General features: G+C 43.4%; 1 protein-coding gene across 1 annotated transcript in view; it reads left to right on the top strand.

Annotated features, from left to right (window-relative positions):
- The window catches only part of esr1 (estrogen receptor 1), a 228,103-nt gene that overhangs the window by 173,532 nt on the left and 30,228 nt on the right, over window positions 1-24,343 (top strand). Inside the window, exons 5-6 of the mRNA XM_067989369.1 lie at window positions 6,399-6,537; window positions 20,274-20,407. Of these exons, the coding sequence (XP_067845470.1) occupies window positions 6,399-6,537; window positions 20,274-20,407 (273 nt within the window). The remainder of the gene's footprint in view (window positions 1-6,398; window positions 6,538-20,273; window positions 20,408-24,343) is intronic.

Below are 24,343 nucleotides of genomic sequence, written 5' to 3' on the forward strand. Positions count from 1 at the left end.
AAGTAACAAAATGTTCCCAGGCTTCTCATCAGTCTGTTGTATGCAATAGGATCATATTGTTACAACAAGCAATATGTGATTCTATTAGTTTGTTGCTCCATTGCACAGTGGCGATTTCTAAATGTGTAAAATAAAGCTTAGCTTTGTGATCCTAGCCGATGTGATCATATCACCCTTTGACTGTGTCTGGTTAATAAGTCTCAATGGAAACAATTTCAGTATGGCCAAACCAGCCAGGCACAACAAACATACAAGTTGCCTTGTTTAATCCTTGTCTTTAGTACCTCTCAAAAGGGAAAAGTCATAAAACTAAAACAAACAAGATATTAAGGACAAAAGACTTGGCCTTGCTTTGGATATTTTGGGGTTTTTTTCCTCTGAACTGGCCAAAACCCATCAAATCTGGAGCCAAGCTACGGCATTAAAATTCCTGTTTCTGTGACAACTGAGATCAATTGGAACACTGCACATTTTATCAGGTAATGCAGTTGTAGGACTGGAAAAGGCGGCAATCACACAAGTTCGCAGTGCCAGTGGGCACCATGCCTGTCTGCAGTGCCGATCAGAAAGTGCACTGCCCAGGGTTTTCACCCCTGTGCTTGCTGACCTACATTGGCTCCCGGTCCAGTAGTGCCTTGAATTTAAAATTCTCATCTTTGTGTTCAATTCCCTCCATGGCCTTGCCCCCTCCCTATTTCTATAACCTCCTCCAGCCCCACAACCCTCAGAGATCTCTGCATTCCTCCAATTCTGGCCCTGAGATGAGGAGAAACTTCTTCACTCAGAGGGTAGTAGGTCTGTGGAATTTGCTGCACAAGGAAGCTGTGGAAGCTACATCATTAAATAAATTTAAAACAGAAATAGACAGTTTCCTAGAAGTAAAGGGAATTAGGGGTTACGGGGAGCGGGCAGGAAATTGGACATGAGTTTAGATTTGAGGTTAGGATCAGATCAGCCATGATCTTATTGAATGGCAAAGCAGGCTCGAGGGGCCGATTGGCCTACTCCTGCTCCTATTTCTTATGTTCTTATGTTCTTTTGTGCATCCCTAACTTCCTTTGCTCCACCATTGGCAGCTGTGCCTTCAGCTGTCCAGGCCCTAAGCTCTGGAATTCCCTCCCTAAACCTCTCTGCCTCTCCATCTCTCTCTCTTTCTTTAAGATACTCCTTAAAACCTACCTCTTTGACCAAGCCTTTGCTCACCTGTCCTAATATCTCCTTATGTGGCTTGGTGACAAATTTTGTCTGATAGCTCTCCTGTGAAGCACCTTGGGACATTCTATTATGTTAAAGGCGCTATATAAATGCAAATTGTTGTTTGTGGCCATTTTCTTGCCAGAATTCCCAATTTTCACTGCTGGAGGGCAAGGCTCCCTGTTGGCACTCATAAATTGACCCCGGAAATGTATACTTGGAGCCACTGTATGGTGTGGCTATGATGCTCGAATAGCAGCCCAGCATCTGAGTTCAGATCCCAAAAATGCCAAGTTCCGAAACCAAATTCAATAAATCTGCTAATTTGCAATTGGTGATGAATACCACTTTTGAATGCAAGTTGGTTTGCGTCCTGACAGAGCGAAAACAAGGAAGAATGTTTCAGATTCAAGCAGCCAAATTCTTTAGTAAGCGTGCACTGAGCATTCCTCTTCTCAGATAAGATAATTAAAGGGGCAGTGACTGGACCTGAAGAAAATTTGCTAGGGGCTTCTAACAGAAACTAGGGGTTTTTGTTAGAATGACTAGTGGCTCAGGTGATCTGATCGAGGTGTTTAAAATGTTAAGAGGACTCGATAGGGTAGATAGAAATTATTTCCTCTGGTGGGGGGAATCAAGAACGAGGGGACATAATCTTAAAATTAGAGCCAGGCCATTTAGGAGTGAAATCAGGAAGCACTTTTTCATACAAAGGGTAGTAGAAATCTGGAACTCACTATCCCAAAAGGCTGTGGACGCTGAGTTAATTGGAGCTTCCAAGGCTGAGACCGATAGATTTTTGTTAGGTAAGGATATCAAGGGATATGGTAGTAGTAGGCAGGAGTTGAGGTACAGATCAGCCATGATCTAATTGAATGGCTCGAGCAGCTGAATGGCCTACTCCTGTTCCAATGTTCTTCTCTTCAATATGGTCTCTTTCGAGCTAGATGAGGGATAAGGAGAGAAGATTTAGTCCCCATGCTCATAAGCTACTGGTTCAGCTGCACTGTTACAAGGAGCTGGATTGGATGTCAGGCTTCCCCGGAAGAGCTATCCTCAGATCATAGTCACACACCTCCTTTGGGACATCCTGAGATCGTGAAAGGTTCTATATCAATACAAGTCTTTCTTTCTTTAGCAGGTGACTTGGAGCAGTGATGGGGTCTAGGAGCAGGATGCTCATGCAGTCTCTCAGCCAACATTTATCTTTAAAGTCACACATTCTGTCTTTATTTTTACATTTCCATTAAAAATCCCTATATCCACATTTATAATGAGAACGCCCTATGTAAACTTAACATGTTGTAATTACAACTTCTGGACAGTGGTGGTGCTGCAGATGTTCCATTGGTAGGGCAGTGTGATAACAGTGTGACAAGTTTACAAAGGCAGTTTCCATTATAAATATTGACATAGGAATTTTTAATGGAAAAATTTGACAAGAAGTGCATGCAGAAGTAAAATCTTTAATATGTAGGAAGTAGTAAAGTGTTAAGTACAATGATTCCTTTCAGGGGTAGGCAGGTAAAATCGTTTCATTGGATTTCAAACAAGAAGCTGATGATGAGGACGATAGGATTTTCTCCATCAGATTGGTGGATAACTTGTGAATGAATGAAACTCTGCCAATCCTTTCTATTGGATATTCAGTGGGGAGCCTCACTCGAAGTGGTTAGAGAATCAGGTGCAGAGATCTCTGCATTAATTCATAGCCCTCTCCATTTTCTGGACTGGAAAATTGGGAACGCCACAAATCGGACACTGAGGGGATGCTCTGAAGCACATGCTCATCAAGTGAGACTCAGAGCCTTGCTGAATTTACTCTCTAAAGTATACTACTTAGACCACCTATAGCCATCCCTGTGACATTGCCCATTTCCGCCCTGCCTCAGCCCATCTGCTTTTTTTTATTCGTTCATGGGATCTGGGCGTCGCTGGCGAGGCCGGCATTTATTGCCCATCCCTAATTGCCGTTGAGAAGGTGGTGGTGAGCCGCCTTCTTGAACCGCTGCAGTCCGTGTGGTGAAAGTTCTCCCACAGTGCAGTTGGGAGGTAACCCTCATACTTAATTCTCTTGCACTGATTTTAATCTTCCCACTGGACATCTTGGCTGCTCTTGATCATTGTGGACCTCTTGAAACTGCATGAGCATCCATACCTTCGTTACTTCCAGACTTGACTATTCGAATGCTCTCCTGGCCGGCCTCCCATCTTCCATCCTCCATTAACTTCAGCTCATCCAAAACTCTGCTGCCTGTATCCTATCCCACACCAAGTCCCATTCCACCATCACTCCTGTGCTCACTGACCTACATTGGCTCCCGGTCCACCACCTCGATTTTAAAATTCTCATCCTCAGGTTTAAATCCCTTCATGGCCTTGCTCTGCTTCATTTCTATAATGTCCGGTCCTACAACCTTCTGAGAACTCTGTCTTCCTCTGACTTTGGCTATGTGCACCCCCCACTCCCTTCGCCTGAACATTGGCGGTTGTGCCTCCAGCCATCTAGGCCCTAAGCACTAGAATTCCCTCCATAGACCACTCCGCCTCTCCACTTCTCCTCCTTTAAGACCATCCATAAAACCCACCTGCTTGACCAAGTTTTTAATCACCCTTCTTAATATCTCCTTCTTTAGCTCAGCGTCCATTACACTTCTGTGAAGCCCTTGGGACGTTTTTCTATCTTAAAAGCCCTATTTAAATGTAGGTTGATGTTGTTGTATTTCCATAAAACTAAATGGTTTGGCCTTAATATTACTCTTAATAATTCATTGTTTTCCCCTCAATCTCGTTTCTTCTACATAAGAATGCATAACACTCTTCACTAATCTGTCAGTACTCATACACGTCCGAACCATCCTAGTCATTGTTGGGTGACTTATTCCTCTATTGGTTTGTTCAATCCCCAATTTTCGTACGTCTTGTCTCATCTTGGAGCCTCTGAAGCCCAGACAAGATCATCTAAGCTAAGCCATTCCTGTAACTGATGATCATCTACTGTCCTTTCAGCACACAATTAAACACGTTCTCCCAGAGTTTGTTTGCTAAAGACATACTCCTTGCATTCCAGTCGTCTACAATCAGCAGCTGTCAGAGTTGTTATTCTTTAGTTTCATTTTCTCAGCACCCTCCTTCTGAAATCAGCCCTTCCAGATATACATATTTATCCATTTGCTCGATTTCTTCTTTGTTTAAAATTCTCATCTTCCTGTTTAAATCCCTTCATCACCTCTCTTTCTCTGTAATCTCTTCCAACTCTACTACACTGTACCAATTCTCTATTCCTCTGACTCCGGCCTCTTGTGCATTCACCTCCCCCATGCCCCCTTTGCCCCTCCAAGGGCGGCCGTGCCATCAGCCGCCTACACTCCACGTCTGGAATTCCCTCCCTAATAGCCTGCACCTCTTCACCTCTTTAAAGCCACCTCTTTGACCAATCTTTTGGTCACCTTCTGTTTGGTAATTCTGATGCTTCATTGACTTATCTTTTGTAAGTTCACGTTGGAGCTACCATTAACATGAGGATAGATGAAACCAAAGACACATTGCAAAGCTCCTTCTTTCTGAATGAGGTCAAAGGTATTACATTGCTGGGTAACTCCAAATTGGTACTTGTCCAGTTTATCCACAAGTATGCAATTAGGGTTGCCAACTCTGGTCGGACATATTCCAGAAGGTTTCATCACATGATCTCCTGCCTTCCACTGCCCTGCCCCCACGCTCTTGCCATTGATCGTCCGACATGTCCATCCTTGCGGTGCTTCGCCTTCTCACGCTAATTGGAGAGTGAACAGACTTTTAGTTATCTGATTGGATGATTCTTGACTGTCAGTCAAACAGCCTTTCTCCCCCATCTCCAATATTGTTATATCTAAAAAACAAAAGTGTTTGAAGAAAATATGAAAAGAAACACCAATTTTTAATGCCTCTATGATTTTTCTCCCAGGTTGCTTGCAGCAGTGTCCAGGAGATTAATCTATAATTCTTGGAGACTCCAGGACAATCCTGGAGGATTGGCAACCCCTACATGCAATGGATGACAGTTTCAAGTCATACAGGCCATTAGGATGAGTGAACTTGTAGGAGCCAAAAGGAGAATCTGAGTCGGGGTGATTCCTCCTTTTTCATTCAGGCAATGGGCCACTTACATCAGAACTTCCCAGTTGAAGACTAGTCTGTGCTGATTCAGAAATAATGAATGAGTACAAGTTGTCACATAAACATAGGAAGGAACATAGGAACAGGAGTAGGCCATTTAGCTCTTCGAGCCTGTTTTGCCATTCAGTTAGATCATGGCTGATCTGTCTCTCAACTCCATCTACCCGCCTTGGTTCCGTAACCCTTAATACCCTTACTCAACACAAATCTATCAATCTCAGTTTCGAAATTTTTAATTGACCCAGCCTCAAGAGCTTTTTAGGGGAGAGAGTTCCAAATTTCCACTACCCTTTGTATGAAGAAGTGCATCACCCCTGAATGGCCTAGCTCTAATTTTAAGGTTATGCCCTCTTGTTCTGGACTTCCCCACCAGAGGAAATAGTTTCTCTCTACCTACCCTATCAAATCCTTTTATCATCTTAAACACCTCAATTAGATCAACCCTTAATCTTCTATACTCAAGGGAATACAAGACTAGTCTATGCAACCTGTCCTCATATTATATTCCTAAGTTCCTAAAGAAAGAACTTGCATTGATACAGAACCTTTTACGACCTCAGGACATCCCAAAGGTTTTGGTGTCACATCTTCCCACAGGCCAATCATGGCACTCAAAAAATTGCAAGTGCTCAAAAGCAACCGTCACAGATCAGTAAGATGATTTCTACTGGCCAAGTGGCAATTGGAATGGTCACAAGATCACTATTGGCCATTATGTTGGCTGAAAAGAGACGCTCGAGGGAATACAAGTCTAGACTATGCAACTTGTCCTCATCATTTAACCCTTTTAGCCAACTACGTTTTTAGAAATTCTCCATGTATTAATACCGTGTAATAAAAGGCAATAATGAGTTTGTTTTTCCATTTGATTTATGTTGTCGGCATGATTGCAATCTGCGTGTGCTTGCTCCAAGAGAATGGACACAGTGCTGAGCTGTCAGCCTCATGTACAATTAGCAGATTCGGTGTTCATTGCATGCCTTGTTTTCACTGTCTAAAGTGTATATGTATCTCTAACGCAGTCTTTTCCCCCCCCACTCCTCCAGGATTTGTGGATTTAACACTTCATGACCAGGTGCAACTACTGGAATGCTGCTGGTTAGAAATTTTGATGATTGGCCTTGTCTGGCGCTCCATGGAACATCCGGGAAAGCTCATATTTGCTCCAGATCTGGTTTTGGACAGGTATTTCAAACTTAGCTCATTGGTTTGCACAGATGTGGTTTTGGACTCAGTACATCTTTAAGGTATATTGATCAAGCACATTACCCCGATCCAAAGTCCTGTATTTCCTGATTATTCCTCCTAGTTTCTTCTGATAGGCTGAGGAGCACAGAATGAAGAAAGACTTTTGGTTAAACTAAAGAAGTAGTGAGGGGGGTTGGGGGTTGGATTATAACATGGTATATTGCAGAAACAAATTCCTGCTGAGTATGCTGAGCATATGCCACTGCATCAGGCAAAAGTCCAACTTTTTAGCCTTGACATTGGAACTCAATGTGCCAGATTCACAGCCGTAAAATGGGCACTTAAGGGTTCAATATGGCTGGCGGCGTGAGCATGCTCATTCCGCGCCGGTAGAGCATCGCCCGCTATTTGGTTAGGGCTCCTCTGCAGGCGTCCAGGGCGTGTGCCTGAAACGGGCACTGGGGCCCATTCAAAATGCAAATCGGGGCTAACACCTGTTTCAGGCCCCTTTTTTGCCAAATTGGACTGCGGCATGTGCTGTGCGTGCTGCGGTCAATTTTTTCAGGCGCTCAGCAGCCAAACCAGCAATCCGTAAACGTTTTTTACTTACCTTATCATGGAGCCAGGAAAAGCAAGAGTGCCCGTCCCAGCTCCACATTAAAACCATGAGCTGCTGCCGGCAACCGCTCGTCCCCACCCCACCCCACCCCCCTGGACTCCCTCGAGACCCTTGATCGGTGTCCAAGCTGGCCAATCTTGTGCCCACCCCATGACCAATGAGCAGCCTCTGTGGTCGCGAATGGCGTCCACGGATTCTGGTACTATCCCATGTGCTGCATTGGGATCGCACTCCAATTCGGGCATGATCCAATTTCTATGCCATAATATTGGATCTGTGCACCACTACTTGCAGTGCATTCCAGCTAGGATGCTGCGATTCTATAACTGGCCGCCTTTTAGTTGGAATTTTAACTATCAAAATGAAACAGACATTTGTTTCTTATCCACTGGGAAAGGAACTCTGACACAGCCCAGAGTATAAACTGAACACAGTCCTCCACAAAACACAAAACACAACTCTGCGTCGTGCAAATTCAGAAACTTTCCTAAAACTAGATTTGGTGCTTTTTAATCTGCCGTTAGGTTGTTGAAATTTGTTGCTTTGTTTGTAATTCAGATGATGAAAGGCACAATCTGTTGTGATTGCTTGGGACTGAGCATTGACTCAGCAAGTGTCTCAGGAAGCTATAAAATATAACGATGGTGAAGAGATTTTGTTTGGATTGCAAAGAGGCAGCTTGGAAGCTAGTTTAGAAATCAGCATACTTTTCAGACACCTCCAACTGTTTCCTACTGTAACACTGAGTTGGAGATTTTATGATAATGACTTTGAAAGTGAGGAAGCTGAGCCATGTATAATACCACTAGCAACTGTGCACAGTTCTGGTCTCCATATGACAAAAAACATATTGAGGCACCAGAGTAAGTGCGAAAAAGATTTACTAGGATGATATCAGAACTGAGAGGTTATAACTGCATTTAAGGGGAAGCTAGATAAACACATGAGGGAGAAAGGAACAGAAGGATATGCTGATAGGGTTAGAGGAAGTAAGGAGGGAGGAGGCTCGTGTGGACCATAAACACCAGCATGGACCTGTGGGCCGAATGGCCTGTTTCTGTGCTGTACATTCTATGTAATTCTATGTAACTATCAGGAAAGACTGAACAGGCTGGGACTCTTTTCTCTAGGAGTGTCCTAATAGAGGTCTTTAAAGTTATGAAGGGGTACGAAAGGGTAGATGTAAAGAAGATGTTTTCACCTGTGGGGGAGTTCAAAACTAGGGACCGTAAATATAAGATAGTCACTAATAAATCCAATTAGGAATTCAGGAGAAACTTCTTTACCAAGAGAGTGGTTAGAATGTTGAACTTGCTACCACATGGAGTAGTTGAGGCGAATAGCTTAGATGCCTTTAAGGGGAAGCTAGATAAGTACATGAGGGAGAAAGGAATAGTAGGATATGCTGATAGCATGAGATGTAGTAGGGTGGGAGGAGGATCGTGTGGAGCATAAACACTGGCATGGATCATATGGGCCGAATGGCCCATTTCTGTGCTGTAAATTCTATGTAAATCTAATGTATTAATGGCAGTGGCCATCAAGGAGGACAGGGCATAGAGTGGCAACGTTTTATTTCAACTTCATACAGCAGATACAATGCCAACATAGTTTCTTCATGACTGGTCAAGTAATGGCCCATCATCCTGTCCTCTCTGACCTACATTAGCTCCCTCTCCCCCCCACACCCAATGCATTAAATTCTCTTTGTTCTTTCTCTGCTTTCATTCATTTTCTCATTATTATTTTCTACTTTTTACTCCCCTGTTGGTGTTAGCTTGGCTCAGTAGGTAACATTCTTGCCTCTTGTCAGAAGTTTGTGGGTTCAAGCCCCACTCTATAGACTTGAGCACCTAACCTAGGCCCATACCTCAGTGCAATACTGAGTGAGTGCTGCATTGTCAGAGGTACCGTCTTTCAGATGAGATGTCTGCCTGCTCCAGGGGTTCAGGTGCACATTAAAGATCCCATGGCATTGTTTGAAGATAAGCAGCAGAGTTCTTCCCATGTACTGGCCAATATTTCTCCTTCAATCAATGTCACTAGAAACAAATTATCTGGTCATTCATCTCATTGCTGTTTTTGAGATCTTGCTATGCACAAAATGGCTGCTGTTTTACCTACTGAATTAAAAAGTGATTCATTGGATGCAAAGCTTTGAAATGTTTCTGAGGGGTGCGATAAGGAGACACATAAGTGCAAGTTTTTCCTCCTTTATTATCCGTGTTTTTTCTCTTAACCTCGTTATCCAATTTTTAAAAAATGTTTTTGTACATACCAATTTAGTTTTAGCCTGACAAGAGGTCCACAATGATCAAGAGCAGCCAAGATCTCCAGTGGGAAGATTAAAATCAGTGCAAGAGAATTAAGGAGCGATAGGGGGAGGGGACTGGGCAGCAATGGGAGTGCAGAGAAAGCTCATAACTTCATATGAACATATGAACAATGACAGACAAGAAAAGACCCTCTGGTCCATCCAGCCTGTCCCACACAACTGCAATGCCTTGAGCATCACAATATATATAGTCTGCATCCCACCTGAAACCACGTGATCTCCTGGGAGAGGCAAAGAACCAGATAAAAAACCCAGGCCAATTTGGGGGAGGGGAAAAAATCGGGGAAATTCCTCTTTGACCCCCTTAGGCGATCGAAACTTTCATGGTAGAGAATGGCTTTGGCAAATCATAACGGGGCAAAATAGTGGAAGAGTGCGTGTCAAGAGAGGCAGGCGAAAGGACTACAGACTGTATGGGCAGGAAGTTATGCTGAATTGTGAATTCGGACATTGTTTAGTCTGGTGGTAGTGTGTAAAAAGCCAACTGTGCCAGTTATTGAGGGTGGCCCAGTTAACCTGCAAATTCAATTCATCATTTGGCCTATCCAAGCCTCTCTCAGATTAGCATTTAACCTATGTTAGTGAAACAAAGCTAGTGTGACAGAAACGCATTTTTAAATTGTTCATTTGAACCATTCAGATGTTTTTGGGGGCCTCCAGTGTTCATAGTGATGATTGTACTCATGTCATTTGCTGTATGTGCAACAAACACTAAGTATATTGCATTTGTTTACTCCATTTTTCCTTGCAATATATATCTTTGAACATGAAGTACACCTCTGGCATGTATAATGTCAGCAGAATCCATCAGTGGTTATGTGACTGGACCAGTAATCCAGAGGCCTGGACTAATAATCCAGAGAACATGAGTTCAAGTCCCACTATGGAGTTTGAGAATTTGAATTCTGTTTAAAAAAATCAGGAAATCAAAAGCTAGTATCAGTAAAAGTGACCATGAAGCTGTTGGATTGTCATAAAAACCCAACTGGTTCACTAATGTCCTTTACGGAAGAAAGCCTGCCATCCTTACCCAGTCTGGCCCTATATATGACTCTGTTCCCACACCAACATGGTTGACTCTTAACTGCCCTCTGGACTGGCCTAGCAAGCCACTCAAGGGCAACTTGGATAGGCAATGAAGGCGGCATTGCCAGTGACGCCCACATCCTGAGAATGAATAATAAAAAAAGATATACAGAGCGCAATATGTGTCTGACCACTTACAACCTGCAGAGTGACTAAACATTCTGCTGAAGGATCCATCCTACAGATGAAATGGGATCAGAAGACTGGCCAGTGAAAAACAAAGACAATAGCGATAAAAATGAACACCTCACACAGTTGGAATATAGATACAGATGTGGCCCATGTTCGCTAATCCCCCAACACAGCATCCAACTGTTTCCTGAATGATTCCAGTGTTTTCCCCTCGACAGCTGTACTTGGAGAAGAATTTCCTAACATCTGACCTACATTTGCCTTGTACGAATTTGAACTGTCATGGTTTAGTTTGCAGTAGTACCCCTTTTCCATGCTGTTTACTATCCTATATCCCTCCATAAGGTCACCTCTCAGTTACCTCTTTTCAACGCTGGAAAACCCAAGTTTTTCTTGTCTTCCCTTCTAACTCATCCCGTCGACATTAGTGATTAGTCTTGTTGCTTTTCTTCGAATGGCCTCCAGAGCTTGAATGTATCCCTTGTGTCTCAATGGCCAGAAGCGTATGGAGTACTCACTGGCCAGAAGCGTATGGAGTACGTCGAGTCCATGCAGCTGAGCTTCCACGAGGTCTGAATAGAGTACTGACATGTACCCTACTGTTTGACTACAAAGTTCTGCACCTGATTTGCACTGTTGACTACTGCTCCATGATGTTGAGTGTCAAGTCTACTGAAACATCTAGAACTCATTCAACATACATTTCAACTAAAAAAAACACAGGTAAAGTATCAGTTTCTATTTTAAAACTAATATACAATTCACTCAATTTTCTCGACTACAGTTTGAAATACTAATTTGAAATGAACAGGAAATAAAAATTCTTCTTAGCCATGCCTGCACTGTGACAGTAATTCTGTTCAATATGGTGACAATATTTGAACAAAGCAAAGTTTTCAATGTCTGAGAAGTTTGTGTGATCACTGTATTAGAATACAGTCGCATATTTCTAGTTGCAGATTTGAGAAAAAGTGTCTGCTGAGCTTCACATCAACCAATTGGCCAATCAATGTCCTGCAGAGCGATACTCTAGATGACAAGGACACCTCAATAATAAAAGACGTAGATTCTGGCTCCATTGTGGCATTCAAGTGACTTAGGGGAGAATTAAGTAGTTACTTCCTGGAGCAACAAGGATGAAGATTGCTGGTTTTGCACCAGTATAATGAGCAGATGAAACACTGATCTACCTGCTCTTCCAGATGTGCAAAATCCAGTTGTGTCATGTATGCATCTGGGTGTTCCTGGATGGCCTTTGCCAGTAGCTTGCTCAAGCAGGAGCGTATTCTCCTCTGCAAGTTTCTGGGATGATGTTGGGGAAGCAGGAGGTGGAGATGGTGGATGAGCCAGCATTTGTCTATTGTGGCTGATGTGATCCCTTGCTCGTCATTTATTGCAGAGCCTCCTCCATATTTGTGCTAGCTCAAAGAAAACCCTCTGGAGGATATAGCAACAGGTCTTCCTATTATTCAGCAGTAAACGGGATTCCTCTCACAGGGTGACTATGACAATTCTCCCTTCAATCGATTTCTCACTTTCCTGTGCCTTGTCGTGCCTTCTGAAATGTTTGTGTTCTCATGGATGGATATAGTGGAACTGGATGAAGGTGACTTCCCTGTGGTGAGAAGGAGGACATTGTGTATCTAATGACATGGAACATGGGAGTGCATTTTGACTTGAACATTTATCCATCATTTGCTTTATTCACATTACATAGAATCATAGAATGGTTACAGCATGGAAGGAAGCCATTTGGCCCGTCGAGTCCATGCAGCTGAGCTTCCACGGTCTACTTTGGATCTTCAAAAATTTCAAGCCAACCTTCTTCCCTGCCGCCCTATTGATGCTATTGATGCATTTCATGCACCCATCAATTTTTAATTGGATTTTTATATGAACTATTGCTTACATTCTACCCAACCACATCAGCCACACTAGACGAATTCTGGCTCTTGCACAGTCTCCACCTCCTGCTCCCCCAGCATCATCCCAGAAACTGATAATGCAGGCTGAGTTGTGAAACTGACTGCTCCCTTTCTACAAGTCAATTTAATTCTGCCACAGGACCTCTGACTTTAACTTTGGACTCTCTCTTATTGTCTTCTCTGTATTCTCCATTTATTACCAGGATATATCTATCCTAACCTTTGCTATGCACTTGTACCCTGAGTCCATTCAGGTGTGCATTTTGGCTGCTGCGGACCCGAGCCCATTACTTCTATCTCCCTTTTTCTTTCTCTTCTCTTTACCCCTCTTGGGCCCTTCTCTGCTGTCTCCTCACCTTCCTGTTACCTCTCGGATACTTTGCCCACCTAAATCCCTCCCCAACTCATCACTATTCCTCAACCTTACTACTCTCGTGGGGTAGCTCTGTTAATAAAGGATGAAATTAGTACAATAGTGAGAAATGATCTTGGCTCAGAAGATCAAGATGTAGAATCAATTTGGGCGGAGGTAAGAAATAGCAAAGGTAAGAAATCACTGGTGGGAGTAGTCTAGAGGCCCCCTAACAGTAGCTGCACTGTAGGGCAAAATATAAATCAAGAAATGATGGGGGCTTGTAAAAAAGGTAATGCAATAATCATAGGTGATTTTAACTTTCATATAGATTGGACAAAACAAATGGCAAAAGTATCCCTGAGGATGATTTCATAGAGTGTATTCAGGATTGTTTCTTAGAACAATACATAAGAACATAAGAACATAAGAAATAGGAGCAGGAGCAGGCCAATCGGCCCCTCGAGCCCGCTCCGCCATTCAACAAGATCATGGCTGATCCGATCCCAACCATGTCCAATTTCCTGCCCGCTCCCTGTAACCCATAATTCCCTTTACTTCTAGGAAACTGTCTATTTCTGTTTTAAATTTATTTAATGATGTAGCTTCCACAGCTTCCTGGGGCAGCAAATTCCACAGACATTGTCGAACCAACCAGGGAACAGGCCACATTAGATCTGGTAATGGGTAATGAGACAAGATTAAATAATGACCTCAAAGTAAAGGATCCCTTAAGAAACAGTGATCATAATATGATAGAATTTCACATCCAGTTTGAGACTGAGGATCTTGGATCTATAAACTACTGTATTAAACTTAAATAAGGGCAATTACAATGGCATGAGGACAGAGTTGGCTAAAGTGGACTGGGAAAACAGATTAGAAGGTATGACTGTGGATAAGCAGTGGCAGACATTTAAAAAGATATTTTATGACTCTCAACAAAAATATATCCCAGTAAGGAGGAAAGACTCCATGAGAAGGGTGTACCAACCATGGCTAATTAAGGAAGTTAAGGATGGTATCAAGTTAAAAGAAAAGGCATAAAACGTGGCAAAGATTACTGGTAAGCCTGAAGATTGGGAAAACTTTAGAAACCAGCAAAGGAGAACTAAAATAAAAGATGGAGAAAATAGATTATGAGAGTAAACTAGCAAGAAATATAAAAACTGACAGTAAGAGCTTTTACAAGTATATAAAAAGGAAGAGTGTAGCTGAAGTAAGTATAGGTCCCTTAGAGAATGAGACTGGGGAAATAATAATGGAAAACAAGGAAATGGCAGAGGCATTGAACAGATATTTTGTATCTGTCTTCACAGTAGAAGACACTAAAAGCATACCATTAATAGTAGATAATCAAGGGGCAAAGGGGAGGGAGGATCTAAAAACAATCACTATCACTAGAGAAAAAGTACTAGGAAAGCTAATGAGTCTAAAGGCTGACAAGTCCCCTGGACTCGATGGCTTGCATCCAAGGGTTTTAAAAGAAGTGGCTACAGATATAGTGGATGCATTGGTTGTAATCTTCCAAAATTCACTAGATTCTGGAAAGGTCCCAGCAGATTGGAAAACCGCAAATGTAATGCCGCTATTCAAGAAGGGAGTGAGACAGAAAGCAGGTAACAATAGGCCAATTAACCTAACATCTGTCATTGGGAAAATGCTAGAATCAATTCTAAGGAAGTAGTAGCAGGACTTTTAGTGACTCAAAATAAAATCAAGGAGAGTCAACATGGTTTTATGAAAGGGAAATCGTGTTTGACAAATTTATTAGAGTTCTTTGAGGAAGTAACGAGCAGGGTGGATAAAGGGGAGCCAGTAGATGTAGTGTATTTGGATTTCCAAAAGGCATTCGATAAGGTGCCACATAAAAGGTTACTGCACAAGGTAAGAGCTCATGGTGTTGGGGGTAATACATTAGCATGGATAGAGGATTGGCTAACTAACGGAAAACAGAGTCGGGATAAAGGGGTCATTTTCAGGATGGTAATCTGCAACTAGTGGGGTGCCGCAGGGATCAGTGCTGGGGCCTCAACTATTTACAATATATATCAATGACTTGGATGAAGGAGCAAGTGTACTGTGGTCAAATTTGCTGATGATACAAAGATAGGTGGAAAAGTAAGTTGTGAGGAGTACACAAAGTATCTGCAAAGGGATATAGATAGGTTAAGCGAGTGGGCAAAGATTTAGCAGTTGGAGTATAATGTGGGAAAATGCAAAGTCATTCACTTTGGTAGGAACAATAAAAAAGCAAAATATTATATAAATGGAGAAAGACTAAAGAATGCTGCGGTACAGAGGGATTTGGGTGTTCTCGTACATGAAACACAAAAAGTTGGCACACAGGTGCAGCAAGTAATTGGGGAGGCAAATGGAATATTGGCCTTTATTTCCAGGAGGATGGAGTATAAAAACAGGGAAGTCTTGCTACAACTGTACAGGGTGCTGGTAAGACCACACCTAGAGTACTGCGTACAGTTTTGGTCCCCTTATTTAAGGAAGGATATACTTGCATTGGAGGTGTTTCAGAGAAGTTTCACTAGGTTGATTCCGGATAAGGAAGGGTTTTTTTATGAGGAAAGATTGAGCAGGTTGGGCCTATACTCACTGGAGTTTAGAAGAATGAGAGAAGATCTTCTTGAAACATACAAGATTCTGATGGGGCTTGACAGAGTAAATGCTGAGAGGATGTTTCCCCTCATAGGGGAATCTAGAATTAGGGGGCATAGTCTCAGAATAAGGGGTCGCCCATTTAAGACAGAGATGAGGAGAAATTTCTTCTCTCAGAGGATTGTGAACCTTTGGAATTCTTTGCCCCAAAGAGTGGTGGAGGCTGAGTCATTGAATATGTTCATGGCTGAGTTAGACAAATTTTTGATCAGCAAGGGAGTCAAAGGACATGGGGAACAGGCGGGAAAGTGGAGTTAAGACCAGAATCAGATCAGCCATGATCTCATTGAATGGAAGAGCATGCTCGAAGGGCCAAATGGCCTATGCCTGCGCCTATCTCTTATATTCTTATGCCACCGTCCTAGGCTTGACTCCCTCTTGGATGAGCTCACAGCTTCCCTCTGTGCCTCTCTTGGCATCCTTCGAAGGGCCTATCAAGGCACTTGTCGCTGCCTCCTTATGAGCAGCAACCCCATCCTCCTCCCTCACTGATTTTTCCACCCAGCATACCTGCTGAGAGCTAAGCTTGCCAACCTCCTTCCCGTCCCATTCACCCTTCCCAGCGCTGAACTCGTGGATTCTGCTAGCGAATCAACTATCCGCCCCTCTCTGCATCTCCTTCCAGAATGCCGGTTCACTTGTGAACAAGGTCCTTGCCATCCATGAGCTTATTGTGGATGATTACATTGACATCATGGCCATGACGGAAAATTGGCTCACGGGTGATGACACCTTCCCCCTTACTGAAGCCTCTCCACCTGGCTATACCTTCCACCACCTACCCCGCCCAATGGTTTCTCTTCACGCTCCTGCACTGTTACCTCTGGTGTCCCTCAAGGATCTATCCTTGGCCTTCTCCTATTTCTCATCTACACGCTGGCCCTCGGCAACATCATCCAAAAACACATCAGGTTCCACATGTATGCTGACGACATCCAGTTCTACCTCACCACCACCTCTCTCGACCCCTCTACTGCCGCTGATTTGTCATGCTGCTTGTCCGACATCCAGTATGGGATGAACAGAAATTTCCTCCAATTAAATATTGGGAAGACCAAAGTCATTATATTTGGTCCCCGCCACAAACACTGTTCCCCGCTACTGATTCCATCCCCCGCTCTGGCCACTGTCTTAGGCTGAACCAGACTGTTCGCAACCTCGCATTCTATTTGACCTTGAGCTGAGTTTTGAGCTTGAACCAACCCCAAATCCACTTCATCACCAAGACTGCCTACTTCCACCCCTGTAATATCCCCTGCCTCAGCCCATCTGCTGCTGAAACCCTTATCCATGTTTTTATTACCTCCAGACTCGTCTATTCTAATTTCTGGCCAGTCTCCCATCTTCCATCCTCCATAAACTTAAGCTGATCCAAAACTCTGCTGTCCATATCCTAACTCACGACAAGTCCCGTTCACCCATCAACTCTGTGCTCGCTGAACTACATTGGCTTCCAGTCCACCAATGCCTCAAATTTAAAATTCTCATCCTTGATAGCTCCCAGTGGCCAAGTGATGCTATGTGTGAGCTAGCTGGGCCAGTCTCTGCAGGCATAAGAAAATAGCAGCACAGAGCAGGAGGTACGCACAGGGAAGTCCAATTGTAATTCATTCCGAAGGTATTTAAGGTGTTTTAACTTTTTTTCAAGATGTTTGTAGGATAGAGCCAATCCACAGTGTTGTCCTTGGAAAATTCTTTTAAACTTTGGGAATTGGCAGTAGTATCAGCAAAGACTGTATCACCAACCCTAATGACTGTGCCTGCATTGATATTTATTTCTTCCTACAGTTGATGCCGCTTGATAGCTGCTTCACTATAAGCAATGTTCTTCGTTTTACTAGCATCAAGCACCTAAGTAGTTAATCTAACACTTAACACCAATGTATTTTCAATTGCGAAGCACTCATTTGATTTCAATCTCTATTCTAAAGGAATGTAACACTGCTTACATAGGAATATTAGGAAGAGGAGTAGGCCATTCAGCCCCTTGAGCCTGTTTCGTCATTCAATTAGATCATGGCTGATCTGTACCTCAATTCCATTTACCTACCTTTGCTCTGTATCCCTTGATATCCCTATAACAAAAATCTATCAGTCTTAGTCTTGAAAGCTCCAACTGTCCCAGCATCCACAGACATTTGGAGGAGAGAATTCCAGATTTCTACGACTCTTTGTGTGAAAAAGTGCTTCGTGATTTCACCCCTAAAGATCCCAGCTCTAATTTTAAGATTATGTCCCCTCGTTCTTGATTCCCATACCAGAGGAAAGGTTCTTTGTATTTACCCTATCAAATTCTTTTAACATTTTGAACATCTCAATTAGATCACCCCTTAATCTTCTAAACTCAAGGGAATACAAGCCAAGTTTATGTAATCTATCCTCATAATTTAATCCTCTACGCTCTGCTATCATTCTGATGAATCTGCGCAATATCCCCTCCCAAGACCAATATATCTCCTTCCTCAGGTGCGGTGTCCAGAACTGAATGCAGTACTCCAGATGGGGTCTGACCATGGCTCTATGCAACTGAAGCATAAATTCCTTCCCTTTGTATTCCAGCTCCCTTGAGATAAAGGTCACCATTTTGTTACCCTTTTTGATTACTTTTTGAACCTGTTTACTAGCTTTAAATAATTTGTGTACTTGGACTCCCAAATTCCTGCTCCTCTACAGTTCTTCATTTCTCACCATTTAGAAAATACTCCAACTTATCTTTCTTGGGTTCAAAGTGGATTTGCCCACTCACTGCCAACTCACACTTGCCCAAATTAAACTCCATCTGCCAGAGATTTGCCCACTCATTAATCTGTCTATAACACCGTTTACATAGCCGGTTATTTTCATAAAAAGAATGAAGATATCCAGGGGGGAAAATTGGATAGGGCCTGTTTTTGGGCGGGAGTAGCACGATCCGCTATTACCCCGCGCCCAATGGTCCTTGCGCAGGCAGGACGAGATTTTTGTCAGGCCTGAGGATTCAGCGTTGAAAGAGGATTCCATGCAGTTCGCACTTTCCACCAGCAGGGAGAGCGCCAATCTCTTAAAGGCAGGCTGTCTGTTGGAAATCTCTTAAAGATAGCTGGTACCTGTTATTTGCTGAATATAACAGCCTGCTATCTGCACAGAGTCTGAACAGAGATCAGACATCGCACACGTAAAGCACAGATGTAGGTCCCATCCCTATGTTTACATACTGATGAGTTAAGTTAAAACATTGAATAAAGGTTGCACAACACTAAATCCCACATCCTCCAATCTGCATGCCAGACCTCACCAGTCTGCCGATCTGAGTTGGTACCAGGCCTGCGAGAATGCATGCACCAAGGTTCTCTGCTGGTGCACTAGAAACCTTGGGTGCAAGAGCTGGACAGAAGGAGGGACAACTTATATCTGCAGGGGGGGGCAAGAGGCCCTCCAGACATATACTGAAAAGGCAGTGGGAGGCAGCAGGGGACGAAGTCAATGCCAGGTGCACAGCATCATGAACATGGATGCTGTGCAGGAAGAAGTTCAATGCTTTGACATGAGTGGTCAAAGTGAATGGGGTCAACTGTCAAGTGGTGTCTCATACCAACTGCACCACGCACTACACCCCCCATCACCCACAAACCAACAAACTCTTTCCATCAGTACTCAACTCTTCCAACCAAATGCTTCCTCTCATCCTTACATATTATCACTGTTGCAAACCGCCCACCCACAACTCACAGGCCACACACACTGGCAGGTATTCAACCATGACAGGCACATCACCCATACACATGTCCCGCTTTCTTGCAGGAGAAGGTGGTGCATATCAGGAGGCAGCAAGTGGCAATGGCATTTAGCCCCACAAGCCTGTTCCGTCATTCAGTGAGATCATGGTGGACCTGTGACCTCAATCCATACACCTGCCTTAGCCCCATACCCCTTAATACCCTTGGTTCACAGAAATCTATTAATCTCAGATTTAACATTCATAAGTGAGCTAGCATCAACTGCCATTTGCAGAAGAGTGCTCCAAACGTCTCTCACCCTTTGCATGTAGAAGCATTTTCTAACTTCACTCCTGCACGTCCTGGCTCATATTAGGCTATGTCCCTGCGTCCTCATAGTCAAGTGTAGGAGACCTCCAAAAACAGTTGTAAATGTTTGGGCAGCCAGAAGCAATAATTCAGCCACTAACCTGTAAATCCTGCATAGTCCCTTTAAATAGCGCTGGTGGGGGGTCCTCCAGGCACTCTAAGACACGTTCAGATGGTCGGGGTTAAGACTGTGCATTGAGATGAGCGTTAAGTCCCAAAATGGTATCTATCACTTTAAATTAGCATTGCACACTGATTGAAGCCATTTTCTCTCTCCTTTACTTGATTCCAGCATTCGTTATCTGCACCTGCACTAACTCCGATACCAAGATGGCGTCCGGCGCATGTCACGCTGGAAACGCAGATCACATCTTGGATGGCAGAAAGGCCATGTAGTGCCGAAACAACGGGTGCTACATGGCCCAATTTAGTGCCCCCAGTCTTTTGTTTTTCAAATGGCAAGGATAAAAAAATTCCAGGAAGTTGCAGAGCTGTCATTTTTTTTTGAAAAAGCGCTAAACTTATGCTTTTCAATTTGTTGTCTCAGGAATGAAGGAAAATGTGTCGAAGGGATGGTGGAAATATTTGATATGCTCCTAGCAACAGTGTCACGTTTTCGACTGCTAAAACTCCAGTGTGAGGAGTACATCTGCCTGAAAGCCATTGTTCTGCTGAATTCCGGTGAGTCACAGCTTCAAACTGGATTATCCTATCAATCACACATTCTGTGATTGGCACTACACATCACATCAACATGTCCATGCACACTGTACAAAAATACTTAATAGTTCACATATTGATAGAACGGTACCCAAATGGATTAATGTGCTGAGATACTTGTAATGTCCCATCTATTATTTTCACAGTGCAAGAGGTGGTCTTCAGTGTGCACCTGAAGAACACTGGTCACCATCACCACATACACACTTGCAATGATCACCAGCATGGATCGAGACAAAATTAGTCAGTGATGTAGAGGAAGAATCATGGGGTGAAGCATAGGCCATTACCAATGAAAGGGTAGCAGGGGTGGGGGAACGATGAGGAGAAAGGTTCAGAATGAGGACTACCGTCCCTGAGCTGACATGGGATACAGACCTTTCTCATGGAGGATGTTAGAATATGGTTTGTGTTGAGCAAACACTAGCCTCCAAATACACAACAGGGGAAGGTGGTATTGGCTAGCTATTCGCTGGTTTGAAGGAATGCTTGTCTGCACTGCATTGAACACCTGGTAACACCAGTGGCAACTCAGTGATGTAGGTTTTGGACCCATTGATAGGTGCCTCTCTCATGAATGTTCCTACTGCTGCAATGGGAACTTTGGGTTTCAAACTCCGAGGAACCATCGCAGATAGCTTCAACTTGCTTGGAGAACAGCTGCAGACAATTGTGAGGGAGGGATTTCAGAGGCCTCTGTGCTCAGACAGCATGGTGGGCAAAATGAGGAGATGGTTTCCAATAGTAAAGTACGTGGAACAGCATAGAAGCAGCTGAGATCCGAGCTATTGTGGAGGCCTGAATATGTGACTACAAATGACGCCTCCAAAAATGAGCTCACAGGGTCTCCAGCAAAGGACAATGGAGTGCCTGGAAGGACACTGTAGTGTAAAGGCTGAGGGTAATCCTGACCTTCAGTTTAGATGGTTGACTGTTCCTTCAGCTCTTTGTGGACTAGGCTACACACTTCAATCTCCCTTAAGCCATTCAGGCTTTATCAAATGCCAGGCTCACAAATATAAGTGCACAGGACACATTTGGCCTAATTATCTTATTGGAAGCATCATATCCAGGGAGCATCCCCTGTTGTTTCCTATATCATAATAGTGACTACACTTCAAAAGTACTTCATTGGCTGTAAAGCGCTTTGGGACATCCTGAGGTCGTGAAAGGCGCTCTATAAATGCAAGACTTTCTTTCAAATCCACTGCCCTGGGCAGTTTTTGCTGTGACTCATGTACTTCCTTCGCCCTCAGTACTTCCAATGGCCTACTCCTGTTGCTATGTTCCTATGCTGCAAGCTGCCCTCTCCTCCTGCAGCTTCAGGCCTAAGAGACACCTGTTGATGACTACTCATTTCTACCTAAAACTCCTCAGTACTACTCACTTCTGTCAGTGCAGTGGAACTGTATTGAAATTTTATTCAGCCGACTAACACTGACGTCCTGGGCTCACCTATGGTTTATGCCCCCACAGTACAGACGGTCTGTGTACCAAACCACTACCCCTTTACTCCCATTAAATAGGAGGACTCATTCAGAGCTGACACTTAAACACACATGTATATTTTTCCAAACATAAGAAATTCTCCACTTATTTAAGTTCTCATTGGTCATTGCAATGAATATTGATAATCTATTAGATATTTTCATTGGCCAATGCAATGGCTATTGATAATCTAATGGATGTTTTTATTGGCCAATGCAATGGATATTGATAATCTAAGACACGATGTTTTCATTTGCGTACTAGTAGCTTCTTGACGAGGATCCAATAATAATATATTGAAACATTATTTCATTGCAACACTTTTTTTATAAGCAGTCTGTTGAAATCCCAATCCAAGCATAACAATTCTTGGGAAACTAATCACATGTTTGCCACGATTATAAAATAAGGTTTTATCACTAGGCAATCTCAGAGTTTAGGGACCAATTAATATTTTTAGGAATCTCATGTACACAGGATACTGAAAGTATTCAGATAAGGAGTGAGACATGAGCCAGGGAGCTAGAGTTCGACCTTGGTAGTGTAGGAAATTGATTATGGGAACAGGAGGAGGCCATTCAGCCTCTCAATGCTGCTCCACCATTCAATTCGATCATGGCTGATCTGTATCTTAACTCCAGCTACCGCCTTAGTTCTGTAACCCTTAATACCCTTGCCCAACAAAAAATTATCTATCTCAGTTTTGAAATTTTCAATTGACCTAGCCTCAACAGCTTTTTAGGGGGTAGAGTTCCAGATTTCCACTGCCCTTATCTAATGAGTATTCACCACAATCTTATAAGAAATAGACCATGCTGTACGAATCTGGTGGGATTTTTTGAGTTGTGCTAGCCAATGGATACAGGGGTGAGTGCTTGTTCTTAACACTGTGGCTGCAGAGCTTTGATTGCTGGGAGCACCTAGCTGAAATTGAAGCGCAATTAGTGCAGTGAAACCTGGCAGAATGGCTCTCCCTTTCCGACTCTCCAGCTTGCTAAAGCCGAACCAGGCAGCTCCTTGAAGGTTGGAACCCCAGAAATACCACTTAATGGGCACAGAAAACGCTGGATTTCAGATAGATGCTTCTTTTATATGCAGACCCCATGAGGTCCAAATCCCAGGGCTCTGCAGCTCAGGAACGATGTGAGCTGGACTCAGCCAGCAGGTTCCTGCTGCTCCACTGCCATCAACACATGGTCGTGCTCACTCACGCTCTGTGATTCAGCCAGTGACCCCTCCTCAGACTGACTATCCAAATCCGTGGGTTGGGTGTTCCTACAATAGTACTTTTAGTGGGTGGAATGCATGGTGCGGGGGTGCTGTGTGGTGCTGTCTTCTTGGGAGCCACTGTGAATACTTATGGAAAGAGAAGAGCATAGAATTACATGGAATTACACAGAATTCACAGCACAGAAATAGGCCATTCGGCCCAACCGCTCTATGCTGGTGTTTATGCTCCACATGAGCCTCCTCCCACCTTACTTCATCTCACCCTATCAACATATCCTTCTTTTCCTTTCTCCCACATGTACATACCTAGCTTCCCCTTAAATGCATCAATGTTATTTGCCTCAACCACTCCTTGCGGTAGCGAGTTCCACATTCTAACCACTCTCTGGGTAAAGAAATTTCTCCTGAGTTTCTTATTGGATTTATTAGTGACTATCTTATATTTATAGCCCCTAGTTTTAGACCCCCATACAAATGGAAACATCTTCTCTACTTCTATATTTAAAGAGCATATTTTAGAATGTTGACTGCAAAACACCCTTTTAAATATTATTTGCATGACACTAAACAGTGTGACATTGCAACTTAAGTAGCATCACCTGGGAGGCATTGAGTGAGTGAATAGGGCGAGAACACATTATATGAGAAGCATGGTACTAGCCCTGACCCGGGGAGAGGGAGGGTCGCAACCTCATCTTCCCTCACACCGCTCTGTCCCATCGAGTCCCAGGGTGGGCTCTCTGAAAGCACTCATGGACCTGATGTTACAGGGCCCTTCTGCTATGAATGCCTGCTCCTTTCAGCTGTGCGCTGTCTTCAGGGGTGAGATATGCAGTGACTCTCCGCTCATCGTGGCTGTGAGTACATGTACATGCATCATGCAGGTGCACTTTGTTGGAAGGATATTTAGATGACGGTCTTTTAGGACATCAGTGTGGTAAAAGTATCGAGATGTAACTTGGATGAAGGGACCGAATGTATGGTTGCTAAATTTGCTGATGACACAAAGGTAGGTAGGAAAGTAAATTGTGAAGAGGACATAAGGAGTCTGCAAAGGGATGTAGACAGGTTAAGTGAGTGGGCAAAAATTTGGCAGATGGAGTATAATGTGGGAAAATGTGAACTTGTCCACTTTGGCAGGAGGAATAGAAAAGCAATATATTATTTAAATGCAGAGAG

This window comes from Heptranchias perlo, chromosome 8 (assembly GCF_035084215.1).
Source record: "Heptranchias perlo isolate sHepPer1 chromosome 8, sHepPer1.hap1, whole genome shotgun sequence".
In the NCBI taxonomy this organism is placed as follows: Eukaryota; Metazoa; Chordata; class Chondrichthyes; order Hexanchiformes; family Hexanchidae; genus Heptranchias; species Heptranchias perlo.